Below are 22,495 nucleotides of genomic sequence, written 5' to 3'. Positions count from 1 at the left end.
TCTTTCTATTCCACACAACGAAAACAATACAAAAACATAGTCGTCAACAACTCATTCAATTGAACTTATCTCTGCAGATTGATTATGCAGATCACCCTTCTGTCGGTACGGACAAAACCGATTCCAATTAACAAAGATCAGTTTTTTAATCTTCCCCAAAATCAAAGCTTTTTTCTTTTCTTTTTTACAGTTAAATTATACATTATTATGAACTTTCAAATGTTTTCTGTAGCTCTGATAACTCCATATTTTACAGCAAGAAAGTATCAGATAAAGAGAAGACTACTTGTTCGAATTGTATGTTTGTGCAGTTACGTTATCTCACATTTCACAAATTTCGGTGGAGTTGTTGATCCTAATTATGATGAAAAGTTGTCTCCAAATTGATGACATAGGATTTTCAATTAAGTTGGATTTTAGCAGAAAGAACAAGGTCTAGTTCTTCTTCCACTAGCAGTATACACACCTCAACAATGGTAGAAAATTATCAGCAAACCCATTTCTGTGACTAAAAGCAGTACATGATACAAATGTAACAACAAAACCCTCAGAAAATGGCAAACATAACATAACCCAAAATTCAAAAACTTATGATAAAATATACAAAACAAACAGATACACAGCAATCAAAAAAGTAAAACAAGAACAGCAGCACCACTTTATCTATCAGACTGAAGCATAGAGATTTGGAACAAAAGAAAACCACTTGAAACCACAGCTACATTTGAGAGGCAAAGAGGGGCACCTGGGAAGCCAATGCCAAGTCCTCCTTGAAACCAAGTAATACAAGATCTCTGGCCAAGTGTAGCAGCAAATGCAGATCATTCCCTCATGCCAGAAGCAATAAACATGCTCATAGTTATGGTAACACACAGACACAAACTTCTTGCACATAAGATCAGGCAAACTCTGCACTTCCACCCAATTCCCATCTCCACCCAATTCCCACAACTTTATGCTCCTCGAGATTCCGTTGTTCCCAACCCCACCAACCAAATACAGTTTCCCCGCTCCGTCACTCACCAATCGAACGAATGTGAGCTGACTCGGTAACCCCACAACGGGTTTTTCCCACCTTCCACTCCCCAAATCAAATATCACCACACAACACGGTTCCGCGGTTGCAAAATACAAACCCCCTTTGAAAAAAACACCTTTTTGGTGGTGATTGTCGCCGAGAACCGGTCCAAAACCGTCGAACCGTTTCCAAGTTCGAACTTTTGAGTCATAAACAAAGGCGGAGTTCGTAGCGGCCTCAGAGCAGAGAACAAATATGGTGTACCCTGTTGGGGTTGTGACGAAAGTGAGATGCTCCAAGTGAAGAGAGAAACTTGGGTACTGAATCTTTCTAGAAGACTTGGCCAGAAGGTTGCACACTATCAAGGAGCACGATAGCGAATCGGAGAGGCAGAAGAGACCACCAGAGGAGACGAGAGTGGTGAGGGAAGGGAAACATTGCAGTGAAGAATCGGAGAGTGAGAGAGAGATGTTGCGCCACGTGCCGAGTGTGCAATCGTAGAGAGGGAAGTGGCGGTGGAATTGAGGGTGTGAGAGTAAGAGAAAGGAAGAGAAGGGTGAAGAAGACGAAGAAGAAGATGAAGAAGAAGAAGAGGGAAAAGAGTGTTTGGAAATGAAGGAGGGAGAGAATACGAGAGACCAGAAACCTTTGCAAGTGGATCTGAGATTCAAGAAGGTTTTGAGAGGAAGAAAGGAGAGGATGTATTCAAGGATTTCAGGTGGCAATTTGCTCCAAATTTTGGGATCCATTGGAGGGGAATGGGACATGATGAACATGTGTGTGTTCCTCTTCATCGGAGTTTACGAGATGTCTGGTTTTCGTGGAATATTTCACTATGTTGTTGTTTCATCTGAAAACAAATGTTGAAAAAAGCTTTGGGAATTGGAATTGACTCAATTTTTTATTTGGGTTGCAGAAAGGTGAAGTTTTGCACCCTTTGCCTTTGCCCATAGAAAGTGACTGCAAAACTGAACATAGTGACAGAAAGGAGAAGCAATAAACCATTGACTTGACTGGCTTGTGTTTAGAACATGGAACACGAAAATGGAGAAGTGCCTAATTCTATTCTTTATTTTCTGAGGAGATTTTCCATTTGATGAAGAATCACGAATACTCATAAATAACATTTATACTCATCAACAACATCCTCTTCTGTTTTTGTGATTTCTTGCTTTAATGAGTATGTTTTTTTTTTTTTTATAAATATTTTTTTTTATAAATTTCAACACTTTTAATTGAATGTTTATTAAGAATTTATATTCTATTTAATATTTTAATATTTTTAAATAAGTTTTTCTCATCAATTAAATAATATAACACTTTGAGTTTTCAAGCCAAACACCCTAGACTTAGATAACAAAAATAAGATGATATTTTTTTATAAAGCTAATTAGGATAAATACTTCACTTTTTTATTCTTTTTTATCCAAGTTTATAATACTTTGAAGACTATAAAATTAAACGGTCACATAATTTTAATTGATGTCAGCAATTCAATTAGAAAATATAAATATTTTAAACATTTAAGACAGAACAGTTTTTTTTATTAAAAACTCAATTAAAAATATTTAAATTTTAAAACTTTATTAAATTATTTTTTTTTTATATAAATAATAAAAACTTAATTAAAAGATATAACAATTATAAATATTCAGAAAAACCCAATATTTTTGTAAACATTCAATTAAAAATATTTCAATATACAAGAAACTTAAAACTTAGAGAATTAGCTTTTTATTTTTACTATATATCTCTTTTCAATTACAATTTTATCATCTAAAAATCTCAAATCTGAATGTTTATAACAAAAAGAAAAAAAAAAGCTCGACTCCAATGACTTTTATATTATTAATTTAATGATAATTTTTCTTATTTGTTCTCCTGCTTTCTAATATTTAAATAAAGAAAAGAAATTATTTGATACCGTTTGAGTGTAAAATAGTTTTTATGATGTTGATTATTTAACACTTTCTAAAAGCATAACTTTCAATCCAGATTATTGAATAATATTGACAATTAAATAAGAATGGCTTAAAATTATAGAATATCATATGATTTTTTTCCAAAATTAATATGTATAATGATGAATTGCAACGTTCATTTATTGTCTTGACAAATCTTGAAAAAAATGGGATGTCACTGTAAATGAAGGTTACGTTGTTCTTCAAACTGATAGTAGTAATTTACCCTCTTCTCCTTAGTAATAGAAGGAGTTAGTTTTGGTAACTCAAGCAAATCTATGGGTTTATATTTAGTATTTTAGAAATTGAAGTGTGAGTTTAAGTTATATATATTGATTAGAAATGAGAAAGTAGAGCAGTATATAAAGATAAAGATTTCGATATATTGTCTTGAGATTTTAAGTTGATAATGGTGTTATACCTTATGGGGTTGGACTCAGATTTTATTTGGTGTTTGTTCTCTCCAATAAAATTCTCTATGTAGACTTAGTACTAACAATGTCTCAAAATTTAAGTTTTCAAATAGAATACTTACTGAGAAAAAAAAATAGAAACTCTTTTCAAAAAATCTATTTATTAATCATTTCTAATTTTTCTCTTTCTAAAACACAAACATACTTTATTCTTGAACGTTTTTCGGTGCTGTGCTAGGTAATGAACCACTCGTACTAAAGTGATATCCTTAGAATTTTTGCAATATAAAATGGAATATATATAACGTTGTATATGTTTGAGCTTTCGGTAGATTCCATGCATGAAATATAGTAATTCCATACACAAGATTTTAACGTATTCCAATAACAAAGAATGGACTAATATACTAATTTAACAAAGATCACACTTTTTAACAGTGGAAAATTTGAAAAGGTGTACAAAAGATAATTGAAAGAATATTGAAAAAGTCAATATTCTTTATTAAGAAAAATTGTATGTTGCATTAGGTAATCAAAACCAACATCCCAAGACTTTTCGAAATTTGAACAGAATATGTTAAAGTTGTATGTCTAAGCTTTCGGTAGAAGTTAAGATGAAAGTTGTATTTCAATAAGTTAACCATTTTTTGTTTAACAATAAATATGTTCTTTTTGTGATTGAATTTAACTATTGAAATAATTTAGTGCAATAATCTTAACAAAATTTTGATTTGATAACTATATAAAATGACATAAAAGTTTTTGGTAATAAAATGAATGTGCTATTTTTATGATTAAATATGTCTCTATTTCTTAAATTTTGAGTTAAAATTAAAATTCATCCTTATTTCAAACTTTTGATATTTAAATTCTAAAAATAAATGAATATAATATATTTATGCATTTAATTTATCTTTTACCAGTTAAACACATTATAGGTTGTCATTTAAACGAAAAAATATCAAAAAGTATAAATAATTTAAAGGTTTGTCTAAAATATCGTTTAACACGTCAAAACAATATAATATAATTGAACAGGTAAGAATATATATATATATATATATATATATATATATATATATATATATATATATATATTAAATCTTAAAGTTTAAAGATAAAAATATATCAAAATTTAGGAAAAAAAAATATTTTCACGTCAAAATTAAAAAGATATTTTATCTTGTTTAAAAAATAATAGTTATCTACTAATTATTCCATAGTAAAGTGTAATGGTGATTAGTTGTTTGTTGAATTTGAACGTAATCTTGGGGTTTTATTTGCAAGGCATCTTTTGGTGAGAGTTCATTGAATACAAAAGCTAAAATGAAGTTGATGGTAAGAAGATACTGATTCCCCATTGGAAGCCTTTAACTACTCACTTTTCTTTCATCTTCAACATAACCAATTCATTGATTAATTATAGTATATGCAGAAGATGGGGAGCATGATGAAGAGATGGTCCTTCAAGAGGCTCAGAAAGGAATCAATGAGGAAGATGAAGCTTCTGAGGTCTGCATTCAAGTTCAAGAACCTTTATTTGCCACTCTCCTTCATGGACTGCGTCATTTTTAAGATTGTTTTTGCGTTTGAGACTCTTATGTTGCTCTTCATGCTCTCTTCTTTTTACCTCTTTTGCGGCTGCACCTTCTAGTAATGCTTCGTGAATCACCACAGAAGCATTATTTTTTTTTTCTAATACTTCTTGGTTAGATTCTAGCTGAATGTTAAATACAGAAAACTGTACCAGCTTGAGTTGTAAACTACGCCTAATACGTAGTAACTATACATGATATTAACTTTTGTCTGTAATAAGTGTTGAACAATAATTAATGGTTCGCTTCACAGCATCCAATGATGAAATATACTGATAATTATTAAGGAATGTTTACAAAACTAATTATAAATAAGGTTTCTACTGACTTATAAAGTGCTGATAAGATATTTTTAACTATCCTTTAAATTGTTTGCACTTTGTGTCAGAAAAGAAAGTAGAGAAAAAGGTTTGCTTAGAGTTAGAGCATAATAAGTTGATGGTATGGTGGAACTTGAAGAGCCATGGATAGAAGCTTGTGATGATGAGCAAGTTTGTTCGTGTGTGCATGCAAAGTAGGAGTGTGAGATAGGGATTTAGATTCTTCTTCTCTTATGTTTCTCTGTACTTTCAAAATATACTTATGAACACTTATTTCGATGTTTTATAATATATTAAAAAAAATTAAAATACCAATAATAATGTATTTGAAGACATAGTAGAGAACACTACAAGAAAAACCAATAAAAAAGAGGAGCACAACATTGAAATGAGGACATAGGAGCATAAGGGTAGAATAGGGAACTTGGAGTTTAATTAGAAAGATTGGATCCACTTCACTTGTGAAGTGGTGGAGCTAACACAATAAAAGGCCAGTGAGTTGTAATTTACATAATGATATACTATTAGATAATTTCTTTTAGTCTAATCTTTTGATTGTATGATTTTATCTTTTAATAAATAAAATATAGTCTATTTATTTAATGAAAAATTTAGTATATTTTTTTAAAATAACTATAACATGTTTCTTTTAACATTATTCTTACAAAGTTGTTTGTATTTTTTAAATTATTTTGTTTTAATATTTTTTTAATATTTTTCCTACAATATTTCTTTTTGAAATTATATTATTTGATAAAAATATAAATATAAATACGTATGTATGGAAGTGCATATGTTTTCTTAGTTTCAATAATTTCTTTGACATCAATTTAGAATGCTATTTTTCTAGGATGATATCTTCACATGATAAATAAAAAATCGTTCCACAGCTAATTATATTATAATTATATATTTTCTAAACTAAATTATTAATATATCTTATATTTTTTAAATAAAATTGTCAAGTAAATGCTAATTTACAGGGTGTAAAATTCTCTTATCTTTTTTCCCTTTTTACTTTTCGGATTGCTAATTTGAAAGTTCATTACTCGAATGTAATGTTGCGGATTAGAACATAAAATAAGTATAAGAAAAAAAATATTAAAATTCAGAAAACAATAAATTGGATCCAATACAGCACGAGAACTAGTTATCAAGTAATCTAGCACTATTAATGTTTATAATTTTAACTTGTTAATATTTGATACGTACTTTAGTTTTTGAATTTATGGAAAAAAAATAACAAACCACAAAAATATATTATTGAGAAATTAGATGATAGAGTGGAACTATCTAATAATTTATTCTGAGATATTTTACATTTTACAGCACACTAATGATTTTACAAAGGATGTGTCTTTTTTAATTGACACTTTAAAGTATGATTTTATTTTAAAGCATTCAGATTCATTCTACAGTTTATGATCTTCCCGATCCTTACTTATTTGAAATAAGTGTTTTTTTAATGTGTAGAGTAATAACTTACAATGTGTTACAACTTTGGTTACATGAAGTAAATGAAGGAGCAAAAGTTTCTTTAAATGCCTGCGGTTTGGTTTATGCACAAAACATCAAACAAAAGGGAAAACTCCTCGAGACTTGTAAAAATGACTTCATAGAGTGAATATTTAAATAAAACATTGCATTCATGATAAATATTTTTATTTACTTTGCTTTTTGCTGTCGTTTTCCATTAAAAAAAATTAAACTGAATGACAGTTTGCAAAATTGAGAACTTACTAGTAGAAATTTTAAATTTTCAAGAGAATTAAAAAAACATGTTGTGAAGACTAATTTAAGAGTTTATTAAACTTAAGGTGGACATATTGTAGAACTATATCAACAAAAATTTCACATCAGCATTGTTAGAACTACAACAGGATATACAGGCAGTAGTAATAGGTGAAACCTCAATTTTCCGTTTCAGCCACTCTCCAGAAAGAAACTTTACAGCTAAAGCAAACAGCACAAAAAATTTACATTCATTCGCCTTGAGCATACAAAATATGGCTATCAAAATCATATCCACTCAAAGTTCGTTTCTTTGGGAAGAACCAAAGCAATGAGACAATCTGAGGGATCAGGTGCAATAGAAAGCAAAGAGCAAGTTTCAAGTGTGTGGGGGAGAATGAATAGCAGCCTTGCCCATATGGATTTTGAAGCTGGGATTTTAATAACCCCAGCACAGTCCCTCTGCTTTAAGTATGATATGAAATCCTGAAACTGGTTTTCACAAAGGGTCAACAAGAGGAATGGGAATGTTACAGGACAAAACACAAATTCCAATTCTCACCAGTTAGAATGATTATGATGTTAAGAGGATTTAAGAAATAGAGCACCATAAGAGGTTTTTTAATAACAGATTAAGAATATATTAAGTACATCTCAGCAAGGGGTTAAAAGTCGGTCCATTATTCCTTGTTCAGAATTACGCAAACATTTATCAAAGGATTCTGAATAGTAGTAGAAATTGTGAGATAACTTAGTTGCTCCTGGAAGTCCCAGTAACAACATAGACAGGTAAAATAAACCCACCATAACATTCATGAGGAAAAAAAAAACATACCCTTTTGTGATCAGTAGTGGAAGATGGGATCAGACGGCACACTTCCCTCTGCACCAGAAATCAATGCCACAAAGTCAGATTCTGGGAATGATACAGTGATGCACACAACCTCTACAATAACAAAGCCTTATCCACATGGATTACACAACACCATTCAGTTTGGTTATGCATGACAGACAATATCAATCAAATAATTTAAATAATATTGGATACCTGTACACATATTATACAACTGTCTCGGTATCAGAATTATGTCTCCTCTATAAATCTCTGATGTATGTTTTTCTTAAAGTAGCGAATGAATCAATATCGTATTGTGAATATAACATTTTTGTTCAAATTTGGCTAGGATTAGGCCTTCTCAATAAATTTTTTAAGAGGTAAAATCCAGCAATAATATGACAATAACAAATCAATATGATATCAACCATACTAAAAAAAATACAGAAGAAAACCAATAAAATATCAGCAATTCATAATTATAATTATATAAATATAATACATAATTATATAAGAATAGTATATAATTATAATTATTATATCATGTCATATTTGCATCTTGACTTTTAAAAAAATTGTCATATTTATCATTGCATCATATTGTGCTTAAACTGGTTTCACTGCCCATATGACAGCAAGACAGCTCTCGTACATCTCAAGGCCAGAGAAGAGCAAGTAAAACGAAAAACAGTCATTTGGGTGCTATTACTGATTCACTGCTACATTGATCCAGGGTATAAATCCCTTAAAGTCTTAAATGAAAGTTGAACTGGCAAAATATACCTCTCAACCTTCACTTACACGCTTACTTGTGGAGTGTTTTTCATGCAAGCCTATGGTTTTCTGACAAGTAGTGCCGAAGGAAGATGTCATATCCTGCATAAGAGGAAAGGACGACAACACAGGAGACTAACTTCTAGACTACTCTTCCCCTGAAGTTGAGGAATAGTGTAGACAGACTCCATAGACAAGCCTCTTTTGGGTGGTAACTGTTGATATCCCACATCAACTATATACATAGCTTAAGTAGAGCTTATAAAGGCTTGGGTAATTCCTATCGCATGGGCTAGCTTTCGGAATTGAATTAGGTCCAGAAAAAGTCAAAGATGGTAACACACCACAGGTCCTCACTGCTGAATCGCATTGAACAGGACTAGGACACTGAGTTCAGCAATAAGCATTCACTATTTTGTCCACTAATCTGATCTATCACTATCATTGATCCAACACTGGACCATCCAAACCTCTCCAAAATCCACCAGGCAGGCAGCTTTGTCAGTGCAATATAAAAAGAAAATCAATTCTACCTGGATCCATAACTTCCATAGTTGAATATCTTTAACCCCAAAACTTTAATGTTCTATATGCACAATCCTGGGAGAGATCAATGTTGAGACCCTATGGATATGGTGAAAGTAGCACCAAAAGGTTTGAACAGTCCCCGTTTCAAGAACTAACTATTTGGATTGAGTTAGGTTTAGACCTAAAAGTACAACATCCCCAAAATTCGGAGATTTGATACCAACTTGAAAAAGGTGGCTGAATTTTATTTCTAACTCAGTAATTTACAAGGGCTGATTACAAATATAGTCCAATCAAAATTGGTCATGATTATGGAAAAAAAAATTATGATAATTATACCATGCAACAGGTCCTTATAAGTCAAATTGTAGACAGGAGGAAGCCAGAACGTAACAGGAAATAAGATTAACAAGCAAATTAGAAATTACAAGGGAAGCTAGATGGAAATCAAAGCATGCTGACAATGTTTGTGCATGCTATAGTATCTTGAGAAATGTAAACCCAAGAATATAATCAAAGAATCCATCTAATTTAACAGCCTAAGAAAAAACATCAATTAAAAAATTACACACATTCTTGACAAAATGACCATGAGAAGGTTGGAGAGGAGGAGCAGCCAAAGGATGCGGGAAAACTCACTCTATGAGATGGTGTAGCAGCAAATGTTGATTTTACATGTCGAAGATCCGTGCGTTTTGTCATGTCTAATTTTGTGGGCCACCTGCACCAGAGAAAAGCAATATGAATGGACTTCCATTAGAAGAAAACAATATTGACAAATAACCAAGCAACAATGAGTGTCTTACTCAGCAGGCTCGGGTATGGCATTTGAGTATCGGCAAATAGCTGAATCTGCCTTGCACGCATAAATTGTACAGTAATTGACCCCACTTTTACATAGATTCCCCTGCCATTGATACTGCAAAGACTGCTCTGGACATTCTATATTGACTGGTTCTTGGACAGGCAGTGGCGGAGGAGGAGGGGGAGGAGGAGAACTAGGCAGTGGAGGAACCAAGGGAGGCTGAACCTGGGGTAAAGGTGGTGGAGAAGGAGGAAGTGGAGGTGGCATTTCAGGCTGAGGAGGTGGTAAGGATGATAAAGGTGGTGGTACAATTGATGGAGGCACCTGCTGGTTATAGGGATGCATTGGAGTTCCTTGTATCTGAGCAAGTGGAGTCACTGAAGCAGGAATAAAAGGACTTACAACAGCATTACCATGAAAATTATTTGGCATTACTCCTGTGTTGAACTGGCTGACTGGAAAATGATTATTAATTCCCCGATGATCCCATGGACCATTTGGAGGAGCATAAACAGGGTGAGAAAACGTAGATGACTGAATTTGCTGCACTGGTGGGATGGAAGGTCCATGTGCTCCAGAATGTGAAGGTGGAACATTACCTGAGGTAGAAGATAGAACTCAATTTCAGAAACAGGGACAATTGTTCACCATAAAGCAACATATGCACTTAAGTTATTTGATTTGTAATTTCATAACTAAGAAAAAACTGTCCTCATAGACAAATAAAATTCATAGAGCACTACCTCCTTGATGAGGATCCTGAGACAAATTATCATAACCGTCAGGTTTCCTTGCCCCAACCTCTGACATCTCCCTAGAACCAGGAAAGTGCCAGTTTGAATGAGGCAGAGGTGCACTCTGTATTCCACTAGTATGATTTTCAGAATTTATTCTGGGGGACACAAGCTCCATAGGATTGTTCTCGGGTTTAACTGAAAACGGTACAGTGTTCTGATGTCCAGGTTTGCTGTATAGAGCAGGGAGAACAGAACAAGTTAGAAAACACTAATGAATTGAGGACTTACTGAGAGACAATATAAAAGCTGTTGGACTTGGAAGAAATAACAATTCTTAGCCAACACAGTAGTGAATTCAAGATCAATAGACAATGGTGTAAAGTAAAATTAATTTTCATCGCTGGAGAACTGATGTGGATTATGTTATTAGTTTCTGTTATTTATTTACGCTTTTAAATTTCATAATTAGGAATTTTTATTTGAATTTTTTTGTTTAGGAATTTGTTTCTGTTTTTTATCATCTTATTTTAGCTTAAATTAGGAATATTTTTTTGGAGGTATTTCGCCATGATAGGTCTATAAAAAGTTAGTCTAAATATTTTATTATTCTGGATCATAAAATAAGCGGGGTATATGATGATTGGGTGAGAGGAGTACACCACCCAAAACCAGTACACGTCGATTACAATGGCCTGATTTTGATAACATTGTCACACTCCATCTATGTCTCAGCTTTTGTGTTCTTTCTATAACTAGTGCATTTTGAGCTTTACTTTCAGATTCCATGGTGAGACTGATATGTCCCAGTGTCCCAAACAGTGGTGCTACACTATAGACAAACACAGTGGGAAAAGCTTGGACTTGCATCTAATAACACCAGCTTTCATAATTTTGGTTTTTTTTTTCATGAAAATTAACGCAACATTATCATTGTGTCCCATATGCTCAACCTATGAGGAAATGAAATTTCAACAGACACGCTAACACTTGCCTCAGCAATTGTTAGCTTGAACCCAGCATCCTGGGTGCCATCCCATCTAGTGTTCCCATGCACCCATTTGAGATTGTCGATAATAATGTTTTTGGAATGCATATATTAGGCAATTTACTGTTGAATAGTTAGCTGTGGTCTTCAAAAAAAGAAAAAAACTCACTCAATAAGCTTATACTGTCAGGCAAAGGCTCAAGATTAGGTTTTATATCTTCAAAACACCATTTACCGGATTAGTCCTTTTGGCTTGAAGTTTTAACATGCACACTATTTAAAAAAGCTCGAGACAACGAGGATCAAACCCCTAAACACTTGATAACAAAGGTTGTGATATCATGCCAAGAGCCACCTTTCATCCCTCCTAAAAGCTTAAGTTGTTTGGTAAGGTCTCAAGATAAACAGTACGGATCATTTGACCAAATTTTATATCAATGGGAAAATTATCCGTGCATGTTCAATATTGTTTACTATTATCATTTGAAAACTCTTAAAATAGTGGTTAGCTGTAACGAGAAATAAATAACTATCTTTACTCAATATGGAATTTCAAATGTAAAATTCATAAAATACAATTAAGACAGCAAGACAATCTAAACATGCTACTTTTTAGTTTTACATTGTTTTTCTATAGAGGAAAGGGCTTAGTAGTTAGTAACAACATCGTGCCATATTTAGTATATTTTACACTAGAGCAAATAAGACTAGCTAATAATCAATTTGGTTTAGAGTGTATATATATTACATACCAACTCGTGAACAAGTCAAACTGAAAATCCAATTAAAATAATTAAGAAAAAAGAGAACCAGGTGTTCAAATGCAGATATCCTATTGGGTATCTTTTGTTTGGACTTAAGAGAGTATGAGGAAACATTGAAGTTTGGGGCATATGCTTCCACATGGGAAAATCATTAACATGTGTGTACATTATAAAAATGCATCTAGTATACCTGAATTCTATCTGAAAGAACAATCCAGGACAACCACGGAGATTCTTTAGAGTAGAAACTGCTCCATCAATATTATTGCATTCGACAAACCAACTGCACCCCATCTGTGTGCTTGCTTGTGTCAACTGCACAATGGATCCAGCGTTTCCAATGGCAAGATTGCAAATGGACATTAACTCATCATCTGAAAGGAACATAGAGCTACTACAATGTGGAATAGTTATGCACAGAGTGCTGGATGGCACCATATCTTCTTCTCGCATGGAAGGACAATTATTGCCAGTCATATAATTATCATTGAGACCTAGGTTTTGATTAATATTATACTTTGAGCGCAATGAAGCAAGTAAGTTGGACAAGTGAGATATCGCCGTTCGACTGCTATCTGCGGGGCTCCCTGGTAGAGTTCGAGCATGTGGTGATCCAGCAGAATTGTTAACTTGAAGGTCAAGATGGGGAGGGGGAGGGGGAGGGGGAGGTACAGGTCTTGCACCATCCATATAAGCATGCCCAATTCCAACATTAACTGTTCCTGGAGCTGGACCAAAATGCTGATTGTAGTTACTTCTTTCTCTTCGCAGTTGTCTCAGATGCAACATGACAGCTGTAGCTTCTTCAGGCGTTTCAAATTCCATGAGTAATGCAAACTCACAGCTAAGATCAATGAATGCAAGAGGACCCTTGTGTATCATTTTTCTTGTTTCATGCATGACCTCATCCTTGGCCCATTGACTGGGAATATTTCCAACATAAATATGAGAACTAGAGCCAACTGCAACACCATTCATTGCACCCCTAGTTCCAAGCCCAACATCCATGAACTTTACACGGCAAGGGAAACATCCAGGTAAACAGTGTCGAGTTTTTATTGCATCAATGATCCTTCTGTACTCGACTAAGGCAAACCCTTTGACTGGGAAGAAAATAAATTTTTCAATAGGACCAAATCTTTCTAGGTGAAACCTAATATGACTTTCGGGCACATCAGGTCCCACATAACCTATCCATAGCAGCCTAGAAGCAGAGACAATATCCATGGCAGCGGGATCCCCATCACAGCACCACACAATTTGACCTTTTGTTGAAGCAGTTGGTGACATAAAATGATGATTAGGAGATGCCAAAGAATTACTAGCAGAACCACTAGAGGATCTCAACGGAGGTGAACTGAAATTCATACTTGAGACTTGATTTTTCTCTACATTCTGGAAGTCATTTCTACCGTCAAATGAATTACTCCTAAAATTTACTGGTGTTCTAACTGCTGGTGAAAATACTTGATGGCTTACTGAGTCCCTAGGTGTGGAACATCTAACATTTGGCATATTTCCTTCTTCCCCCACCCCAATGCTCATGGGCTTTGAGACTCCATTATCATACTGCAAACCCACTTTTAATGCTGGAGCATTGTCAAGAGAAACTGCAGAGCTATGAGCCATCACATATTTATCAGAAACCTTATCAGTAAAACCATCAGTAGAACCGACATAAACTCTCAAATTGCTGCCTTTTCCAGATGATTCACCAATGCTTTCATGTTCCTCAGAGATTCTAGGAACCATGTACTTCTTACTATTAATGTAAGTAGAAGAATCAGATTTATCTTCATCACTATCTCCTTGACAGTCTTCCAAATCTGTTTGTTGAGCAAACATTCCAAGAATTCCTTGCAGTATTGACATAATTTCCAGTGATGCATTTGGGAGCAAGTCAAGTAACTTCTTACATCTACACAACATCCATTTCCGGAGTTGGGGATCCTTGTCAAGAACCTGTATACAGAATGCCCGGAAAAGGCTTCTAAGTAGGAACCTACTAGAATTAAAATTCCTAACTAACGACAATTAAGAAAAAAGTACCAAGTTTAACATTCTTCAGTGTCACCAGCAATCAATATGCTAATAATTGTTAACAAAATATAAAACCTAAAAGAATAAAGCTCAATCATGGAACTAAAAATAAAACTCAAACCAGAAAATCACATCAAATCATGTCTTTAAAATGAAAAACTATGTATGAAATCATTTTTCTTTGATGAAAACAAGAAAAATTGACGAGAACACCTTAAATTTCAAACAGTACACTACAACATCTTACATTTCTAACAAATTGACGAGAACTTGATACAAATTAGAAACTTTTTATGTGGTTCACATCTTAATGTGGATGCCATAATAGTATTATATAATATATACTATTACATTATACATATAAAACAAGGAAAGGGAGAGAGACTAGAGAGAACCAACAAACCCCAAAAAAAGTAAAAATGGTTAAATTAACAATATCATCCTACACCAGACAACATTTATAACTTTAGTCCCTACATATGATTAAACCTTACAATTTATCACAAAATTGAAAAAGAGTGTTCACAAAAAGGTCCCTGACATTTGTGATTTATATAACAGTGTCAATTTGGTCCCGGTACTTGATATCATCATTATAGAGCAATAATAAAGTACAGAATAAATGTAAAGACTTATGTATGTAAATTGTTAGAACAGCCGTATTGCAGGACAAAATTATAAAACACATACTTTGTATAAATGATGATATCCAACACCAGATTAAAATTATATAGTATTACCCGTATAAGCAAACAGCTCTTGCCAACGGATGAATCAACACCAGAAACATTGTTGTCTCCGATCACAATTTCCTCACCAGCCTCATCATCTCTGATTCCTGACCCAGTAGAATCTGTACACGAATTAGGTCTACTAATTGCGTTATCCAAAAGGTGAACTGTTTTATCATCATCAAACATGCCAGTCACCTGGCTCAAAAAATGCTGTCCTTCATTCTTAGTTCCCTCTTTTGTGGCAGAACCTAAGAGATCCAAACAAGCTGCAAGCAAATCTTTTGGACACGAGAAAAAAATCCGAAGTAGACATAATACTCGAAATTTGGACAGTTTAGACAATGGAGATCCATCCTTCTCTAAAACCTTTTGTTTCAACTCAGAAAAGACCTCGGGGTTATCTTGCACATTCAGGAAATTCTTGTCAATCATATGTAAGACATCCTTTCCTTCAAATAAGGCCATAAAAAAGGTGAGCACATTCTGAAAAACTGCCGAGCAAATTCCTCTAATTACAGCTGATGTTGGTGCCACTGATGAAGCAACGCAGCAGACATCAGCTAGGCCACAAATACAGGCTCTAGCAGTTTCAAATGCAATACCGTTGGAATCCTCTCCTCTACTAATCAATGCCAGACTAAAGTTGTGCATATTAATAACAACTTTAGCTGCAGCTTCCAAGGCTGTTGGACAGTGACATGCATATCGAGGAATAAGATCGGCCACAATTCTTTGTACACTCATACAACCTGTCAAATTACAGAAGCTTCAGTTTGGGAAACAGAGCACTCTATTCCTTCAATATTCTTGGCAAAGAATATAGTTTACTATCAAATTAAGCACCTAATAAGGCAATGAAATCACATGAGATAGAGACATAGCTATTTGAGGTGAAATTGAAACCCAAATCTCTTGAACTTTTAGCAACTACCTTGGCCTAACAGAGAGGGAGACCCCAAAATCCTAGATAATTTACAACAAAAAAGAAACACATCACTGCACACACTAAAGTGGCTGAATGATGTTAGTATTGCGGAAGTGGGGTATTAAGCACTTTTTTTCTCCATTTAACGACAATTGTATACCATCTTCAGTTCTACACATAATCATCTCAGTTTTTCTCTAACTCGATTAATTCCCTTCATTTCAACATTCTCATTTCTGCTACTCCCACCTTTCTCTCATGTTGTACCTTTGGGGCCCAAATTTGCCACCATATAGCATCGCAAGACCATAACAGTACAATAAAACACATGTTTGATAGGTACTTTGCGATAACAGATAATTTCCAATGGTTTTTTCTCTTCATTTTGTATTATTACTCTCAAATATATAAAGTTAGAAACTTGTGATATGACATTTTCTCTCGTATTAACTTCTACATTATATTTCTCTTCATTGAAATGATTAGTGACAAAACAGCTCAAGGAAGATGATGCCGCTCTAGTACTATGTTGAGAAAGAGAAACCGAGAATGAATACAATGAATTTCGTGCGTTGTATATGCACGTGAGTATTCTAATTTGTAATTAATAAGAAATAAGAAATACACTAAAAAGAAACAAAATCAATATCTAGTAATGGAAAATATACGGTAAGATATTTATATCATATCTTCCTATTTAATGTAATCCAATCATATCTCTAACACTCTCTTCTCTTACAAAAATTGCATTGCATATATTTCCTCTTACTGCAACTTAGGCAAAACCCTTTGGCTTACAAAGTTAAAGTTTAAAGTTAACTATTTTGCTTAATTCTTTAATCAAAAGTATATCATCTGCGAAAAGCATGCAAATTAGGGATAAGATTTTTGTGAGTCTCTAACTTCCAAGACTAGATTAAACAAGAACTTGATACTGAGCCTTAATGTGATCACATTTCAGAGGTCCTTTATTTCGCCTCTTGGAGTTTTGCCACTCAGTTACCAGCAATACATGTCATGGAAACACCTCTCTTCTCCGAACTCTTCCAAAGCACTTCTCTTGACACTCAATCGTAATTTTTTTTCAAGTCAATAAAAACCATACGAAATATTCTATTGTACACCTTCTCATAGCAAAAAAAATTGATTTAATGAAATCTTAATCCCTTCTCTTAATAGATGATGCTCCATCACCTTAACCCATAATGTCAAAATATGCCTCCAAACCGGTGCTTCATGAAAGAACTAAACACAGATATCAATTTTCATTTTGTTAGAGAGCAGCTGTTATCCAAGGAACTTAATATTGGATTTATCAGCTCTGATGACCAACTTACAAACATTTACTAAGCCATTAAGAGGGTCTAGAATCCAGTTTAAATGCTTCAGGCTTGGTGTATACAATTTATATACACCAACTTGAGGGGAAGTATTAAAATTCTTATTATTTAATTGTACAAGTTCATAAAGTTGTTTTATGGGAGTATGTATACAAAGCCTAAGGATTAAGTGTTATAAGCATTGTATTGTACACTTTTCATCTATACATATAAAATACATCAGCTGAGAACAATAACTCCCTGATTTTTATGAACTCTAAATTCAAGTGAATAGTATTCAGAACTCTTTCCCCATATTTCAGAAAGAGGATTCTTGCACGCATGGTCTAGACTTCTTGTGAGTTTTAAGGATCAATTGGCAAACATTTTGACCAAGTCCTCATCATGTACTAGGATAGACTACATATGTTACAAAACTGGATGCATGCAATCTGTTTATGCATAACCTTAAGGAAGAGTGTCGATTATTGTCAATCATATAATTGATATTGTTGTTTCTTTCTCCATTTCGTAGTTTCCTCATTTATAAGATTAAGTATCATAGGAAAGTTTTTTGCATCATAGGAAACTATTATAATATCTCTTAAACTTATGGATTTCTTTCTTCTTGTTTCATGTGTGCCTTGTATCTATATGCTAACATGTGTACCACAAAGAGTATTGCCTAATCAATCAATCCAATACAAAGTAGTCAATACTTTTCATTTCAGTCTAAGAGAATCGACATTCGTCACCAAGCGTGAGGAACATTTCATGTTTCAGAGAACATTCCAAGGGAATTGAAACCACGGGCAGCTCCGAAACAAAAAAGGAAATTACTTATTTCATTTCATATACTCGAAACATTGGGCAAACCTAAGTAACGCCAAACCAGGCGAACTTTATGCACAAGATTCCTAATGGATTCTACAGAAACGTTCCTCTCCAGCAATATCACATTCCGATCACAATCAAACAATTGACAACAGTTTAACAATAGTAAGAACCGCTAGTTAATGAGGTGAGAGCGAGAGGAAAAAGGTTCACCTCTGGAAGAAGTTATGAGCACGAGATAACTCTGTTCAAGGTCTGCCATGGCGGAAGGAGCGTCTTTCTGAAGCAAGCAACGCTGAATCCGCTTGTAACCTTCGAAGACGCTTCGAATTTCGTCCTTGTTCCGCCGCTTCGCGAGAATCTCTTCCTGGGACGGCGGGGGTAGGGTTTGCGGAGAGGGAGGGGTCGGTTCGGTTGCAGGAGGCGGCGGTGACGGAGGCGAAGACGGTGGCGGTTCCGGTAAAGGCTCATAGAGCTTCCGCTTCTTAGGAGGCTGCTCCACCGAGGCCATGGCTAGTGACGGCAGGACTTGACTCACGACGCAGTGCACGAGTCCCCTGTGCTCTCCTCGCATTTAATTTATTTACTGTATGAAATTACTTAAGCTCATGTTTTGATTGAACCATCACAGAATAATACAGTGGAATGAATTCCGATCTAACACATTAATTTTATTTTTTGTTATTTATCTATTTTTGTTTTTAAATTTTGTCATGAAATTATTTTATTACATAATTTTGTATATATTGTTCTTCTAATAAATATATGTTAAAACATCAAAAGTGCAATGATGACGATGATTCTTACATAATAAAGTAATTGAATTAATTAGTTTAGGGATTTTGTTACTTTAATCAAACTTAAAATAGGGTATTTAAAAAGGATGAGAGTTTTTTTATTTAAATAAAAAAATATTTTTAAAAGGAGTAAATAGTTAAATTGGTTAATGAAAGGTTTTTGCATGGATTAGTCTTTGAAAAAAAAAAGTTCTAAATTTGAGTTTTGAAATATTCTTCATTTAATTTTTAAATCATTGTCATTCAAACATATTTATCAGATTATTGTATATTGACATTATACAGTGGCGAAAATTTTAAAAACATTAGATTTTTTTTTATTCTTTTTTTTAGTTTGATACATGATTCAAGATATCCTAGTCATTTTATTGTTACCAACGTTCTACTAACATATGAACTCACATGCAAATTGAATGAACTATAAAAAATCTAAATGCATGATATTTTTTTAAAGACCAATTAACCATTGCACAATTTTTGTAGGATAATTTTTAATAACTACTCCTAAAATAAGCAAGTTAAATAAACATATAGAGCTACACAAATTATTTGAAGGAAACTATTTTTCACAAATTAATTCAGTCATTATTTATAAGAGGTCAACAACAAATAACTTATAGGAGGTTAAAAAAAATGATGAAGGCCAAAAATTATAGAATATAAGCCATACCACAAAGTTAAGAAAACCATTATAGCTCGAAACAAGTTTTGTGATCCGATTTTATGAGGGTTGCCTAGGATTTAGATTTGTGTGTGAAATTAATGAAGCTTATATGTTGAAATTTTGTGAAGAAAGATAAGTATGGTTCTCAATGTTGAAATTTTGTTGAAGTTTATATGTTTAAAATAAACTTTTATAAGCATTTTAAAAATGAAAATAGCCATTGTAACATACAAAAATGTTTACAATGAAATATTTTGATATATAATGTATTAGAATTATATTATTATTGCAAGAAAATATATATATATATATATATATATATATATATATATATAAAATAATTAATCATCAATTGATTAAAGATAATGTTTCTTTGTACTAAAGATAATAAAAGTAATTAAGTTTTGGTATTAAAAGATAATAAAATAATGATAACTTTTATATCTTGATAAATCATATAAAAAAATATGAAGTGTTTTAATTATAATACAAAATATTATTATAAAATAATATAAATATATTTCAATCAATAAAATAGTTACAATATTTATGAATGTAACATAATACATGTAAATAAAATTACTGATAATAGGGTATTATATAGTTAAATAATGTTATTTTAAAATTATATTATATTTATACTATAGGTAACTTTATAGTTAATAGATATGTTGCTTTGGTGAGGTTCATTGGCAGCATGTGAGAACATTGTATTAAAATATGAGATAGGTATATAAATAGTCGGAATCAGCATAGATATAGATAAGATAAAAAGGTGGTTAATGACTGTAGTTAAAAGAATGTATTAGAAATTTAACGCTTAAAAATTGAATCTAATAAGTATTGTTTCTTAAGAATAGCATCTAGCTGAAACTACGTATTCCATTTAATCCTTTCAGATTTTGCATGTGGATTTCATTATACAAGCATTAAATGCAGGTGATAAAGAACAATCAAAGTTTACTTCTTTCATATTCACGCTGCTATAAATAGATTCAATAAAAGGTGAAAAGGTGAGAATATGAATGAGAAATAAACTTATTTGCATGTGTATTGTTTGAATGTGTATACGTTGTGATGAAAAAATTTAGTATCGATCGAGTATAGATATGAATAGTAAAAATATTCAACTTTTTTAATTGAATATGAGAATGAGAATAAAGATGTGCATATTTGTCTTGTATTGTACTCATATACCTATTATATATTTGTTCATGTTTAAATTACTAAATAATAGTATATATATATATATATATATATACTTTTTATTTTTTATTTATTTTAATTATATGGCTTGCTATGAAATATATTAGTATTTTCAACATATTTTTTGTCTTATCACAACCATTACAGTCAATTAAATGTTTTTTATGTCTCAAATTTAAATATTTATACTTTTTTTTATATTTTTATTTATTGTATATTTTCTTTTCACATGAGAATGTTTAACACTCTCAATTGAAGTGTTCAATAACATTTGATAAACTTTGTTAATTTTTTTTATTTGTTATTTAATTTTATAATGTAGAATATTATTTTGATATTTTTTATATAATTATTCTTATTTTTCAACTCATTATTATATGTGTAATTTTATCACTATAATTGTATAAATAAATCTTATTTAGTATAATATAATAATTTAATGTAGTTCCAATAAATATATTTCATCACTACCCAACATATATTAAAGTTCAAAAGATGAAAGATGTATGTTAAAATTATATTATTACTATTAATTTAATCTATGTTCTTTATGTGATTTGATCAAATGGTGTGTTATAATTTTTATCAGTGTATAAAAAAATATATTTCATTACTATTTAAAAAATTGAAGTAAACAAACATTTAAAATATTTATTTTCCTTTTATCTATTTTTAAAAATATTTAAAATTTTATCAATTAAGGTTTCATTAATATTTGTAAATTTAATAAATATTTTAGTTTTCATTAAATTTTATTTGATATTCTAATTTGAAATATACATAATTATAATTATAATTTTTTTATAAACATTTGTGATTGAAAAACAACCCTAGTTTAATATTAAATATTTTATAATATTATGTTTATAAAAATTTTAATTATTATATAAAAATTAATTAATGAATAAAAAATGGATACAGATACAAGTACAAATATATATTTATTATTCAGTAAAAATGATAATAAAATAAAAATTTAATATCCGTTAAATTTGGATGCAGAAATAAGTATGATTTTTTTTTTGGAATTAGATATGAGAAACTTTTTGATAGAAAAGACATTTTTCATCTATCAAGTTATTTTTATTTTAACTTTCAATTGTTAGTAGATATTTGAAAGAAAAAAAATATAATTCATAAATTAGTTAGTGTAAAACATTTAATATATTAAAATTTGAGCAATACTTAACTTTGATGGAAAGGACTTTGTCGTCGTTATCGATGGCGTTCAATTATAGACTCTGAATTTACTAAGCTTTCGAGATTAGTTTTTTTTTTTTTTTTTTAAATTGTTTGTTCCATATTCCCTTTTCTCTGTCTTAAATGTTCTCTAATAATCAGCACTCCTTCCACTTTATTTGTGTCTACATATTATAATTGTTTTAATTTATAATTATTGCATTAATTTGACTAGTTTTATTTTCAATGGATGTTTGGGCTACAGTGATCCCTCTTTTCAAGCCCGGGTGAATTATTTAAAACATTTTACTCTTTTATTAGCATGAATTTC

General features: G+C 31.9%; 2 protein-coding genes across 2 annotated transcripts; both read right to left on the bottom strand.

The window, feature by feature from the left end:
- Positions 1-474: 474 nt before the first annotated feature.
- LOC114193341 (Galactose oxidase/kelch repeat superfamily protein) lies at positions 475-2,120 on the bottom strand. The gene has a single exon (XM_028083093.2). It carries the CDS (start codon positions 1,810-1,812, stop codon positions 667-669), a length of 1,146 nt encoding a protein of 381 aa, XP_027938894.1. The 5' UTR covers positions 1,813-2,120; the 3' UTR covers positions 475-666.
- A 5,026-nt stretch (positions 2,121-7,146) lies between these two features.
- LOC114194013 (nucleic acid binding protein) lies at positions 7,147-18,877 on the bottom strand. Its single transcript, XM_028084042.2, has 8 exons — positions 18,532-18,877; positions 15,247-15,989; positions 12,657-14,428; positions 10,724-10,947; positions 9,982-10,579; positions 9,815-9,896; positions 7,874-7,921; positions 7,147-7,530 (listed from the first exon to the last, which is right to left on the bottom strand). The coding sequence occupies exons 1-8, from the start codon at positions 18,827-18,829 to the stop codon at positions 7,327-7,329; spliced, it is 3,969 nt and encodes a 1,322-aa protein (XP_027939843.2). The 5' UTR covers positions 18,830-18,877; the 3' UTR covers positions 7,147-7,326.
- Between the last annotated feature and the right edge of the window lie 3,618 nt (positions 18,878-22,495).

Source organism: Vigna unguiculata, chromosome 8 (genome assembly GCF_037176805.1).
Source record: "Vigna unguiculata cultivar grain cowpea cultivar isolate G323 ecotype 2 chromosome 8, ASM3717680v1, whole genome shotgun sequence".
In the NCBI taxonomy this organism is placed as follows: Eukaryota; Viridiplantae; Streptophyta; class Magnoliopsida; order Fabales; family Fabaceae; genus Vigna; species Vigna unguiculata.
The sequence above is the reverse complement of the archived record's forward strand: the minus strand, read 5'-3'. Positions and strand labels throughout refer to the sequence as shown.

What these genes read in the sequence shown, in the direction of transcription:
- LOC114193341 (XM_028083093.2), bottom strand. Translation starts at nt 1,812, where the DNA reads ATGAAGAGGAACACACACATGTTCATCATGTCCCATTCCCCTCCAATG.
- LOC114194013 (XM_028084042.2), bottom strand. Translation starts at nt 18,829, where the DNA reads ATGGCCTCGGTGGAGCAGCCTCCTAAGAAGCGGAAGCTCTATGAGCCT. An exon ending in AGAGCTGTTTGCTTATACGG is followed by an intron (nt 14,429 to 15,246) that starts GTAATACTATAT and finishes TTCTGTATACAG; the next exon opens with GTTCTTGACAAGGATCCCCA. An exon ending in GCCATACCCGAGCCTGCTGA is followed by an intron (nt 9,897 to 9,981) that starts GTAAGACACTCA and finishes TCTCTGGTGCAG; the next exon opens with GTGGCCCACAAAATTAGACA.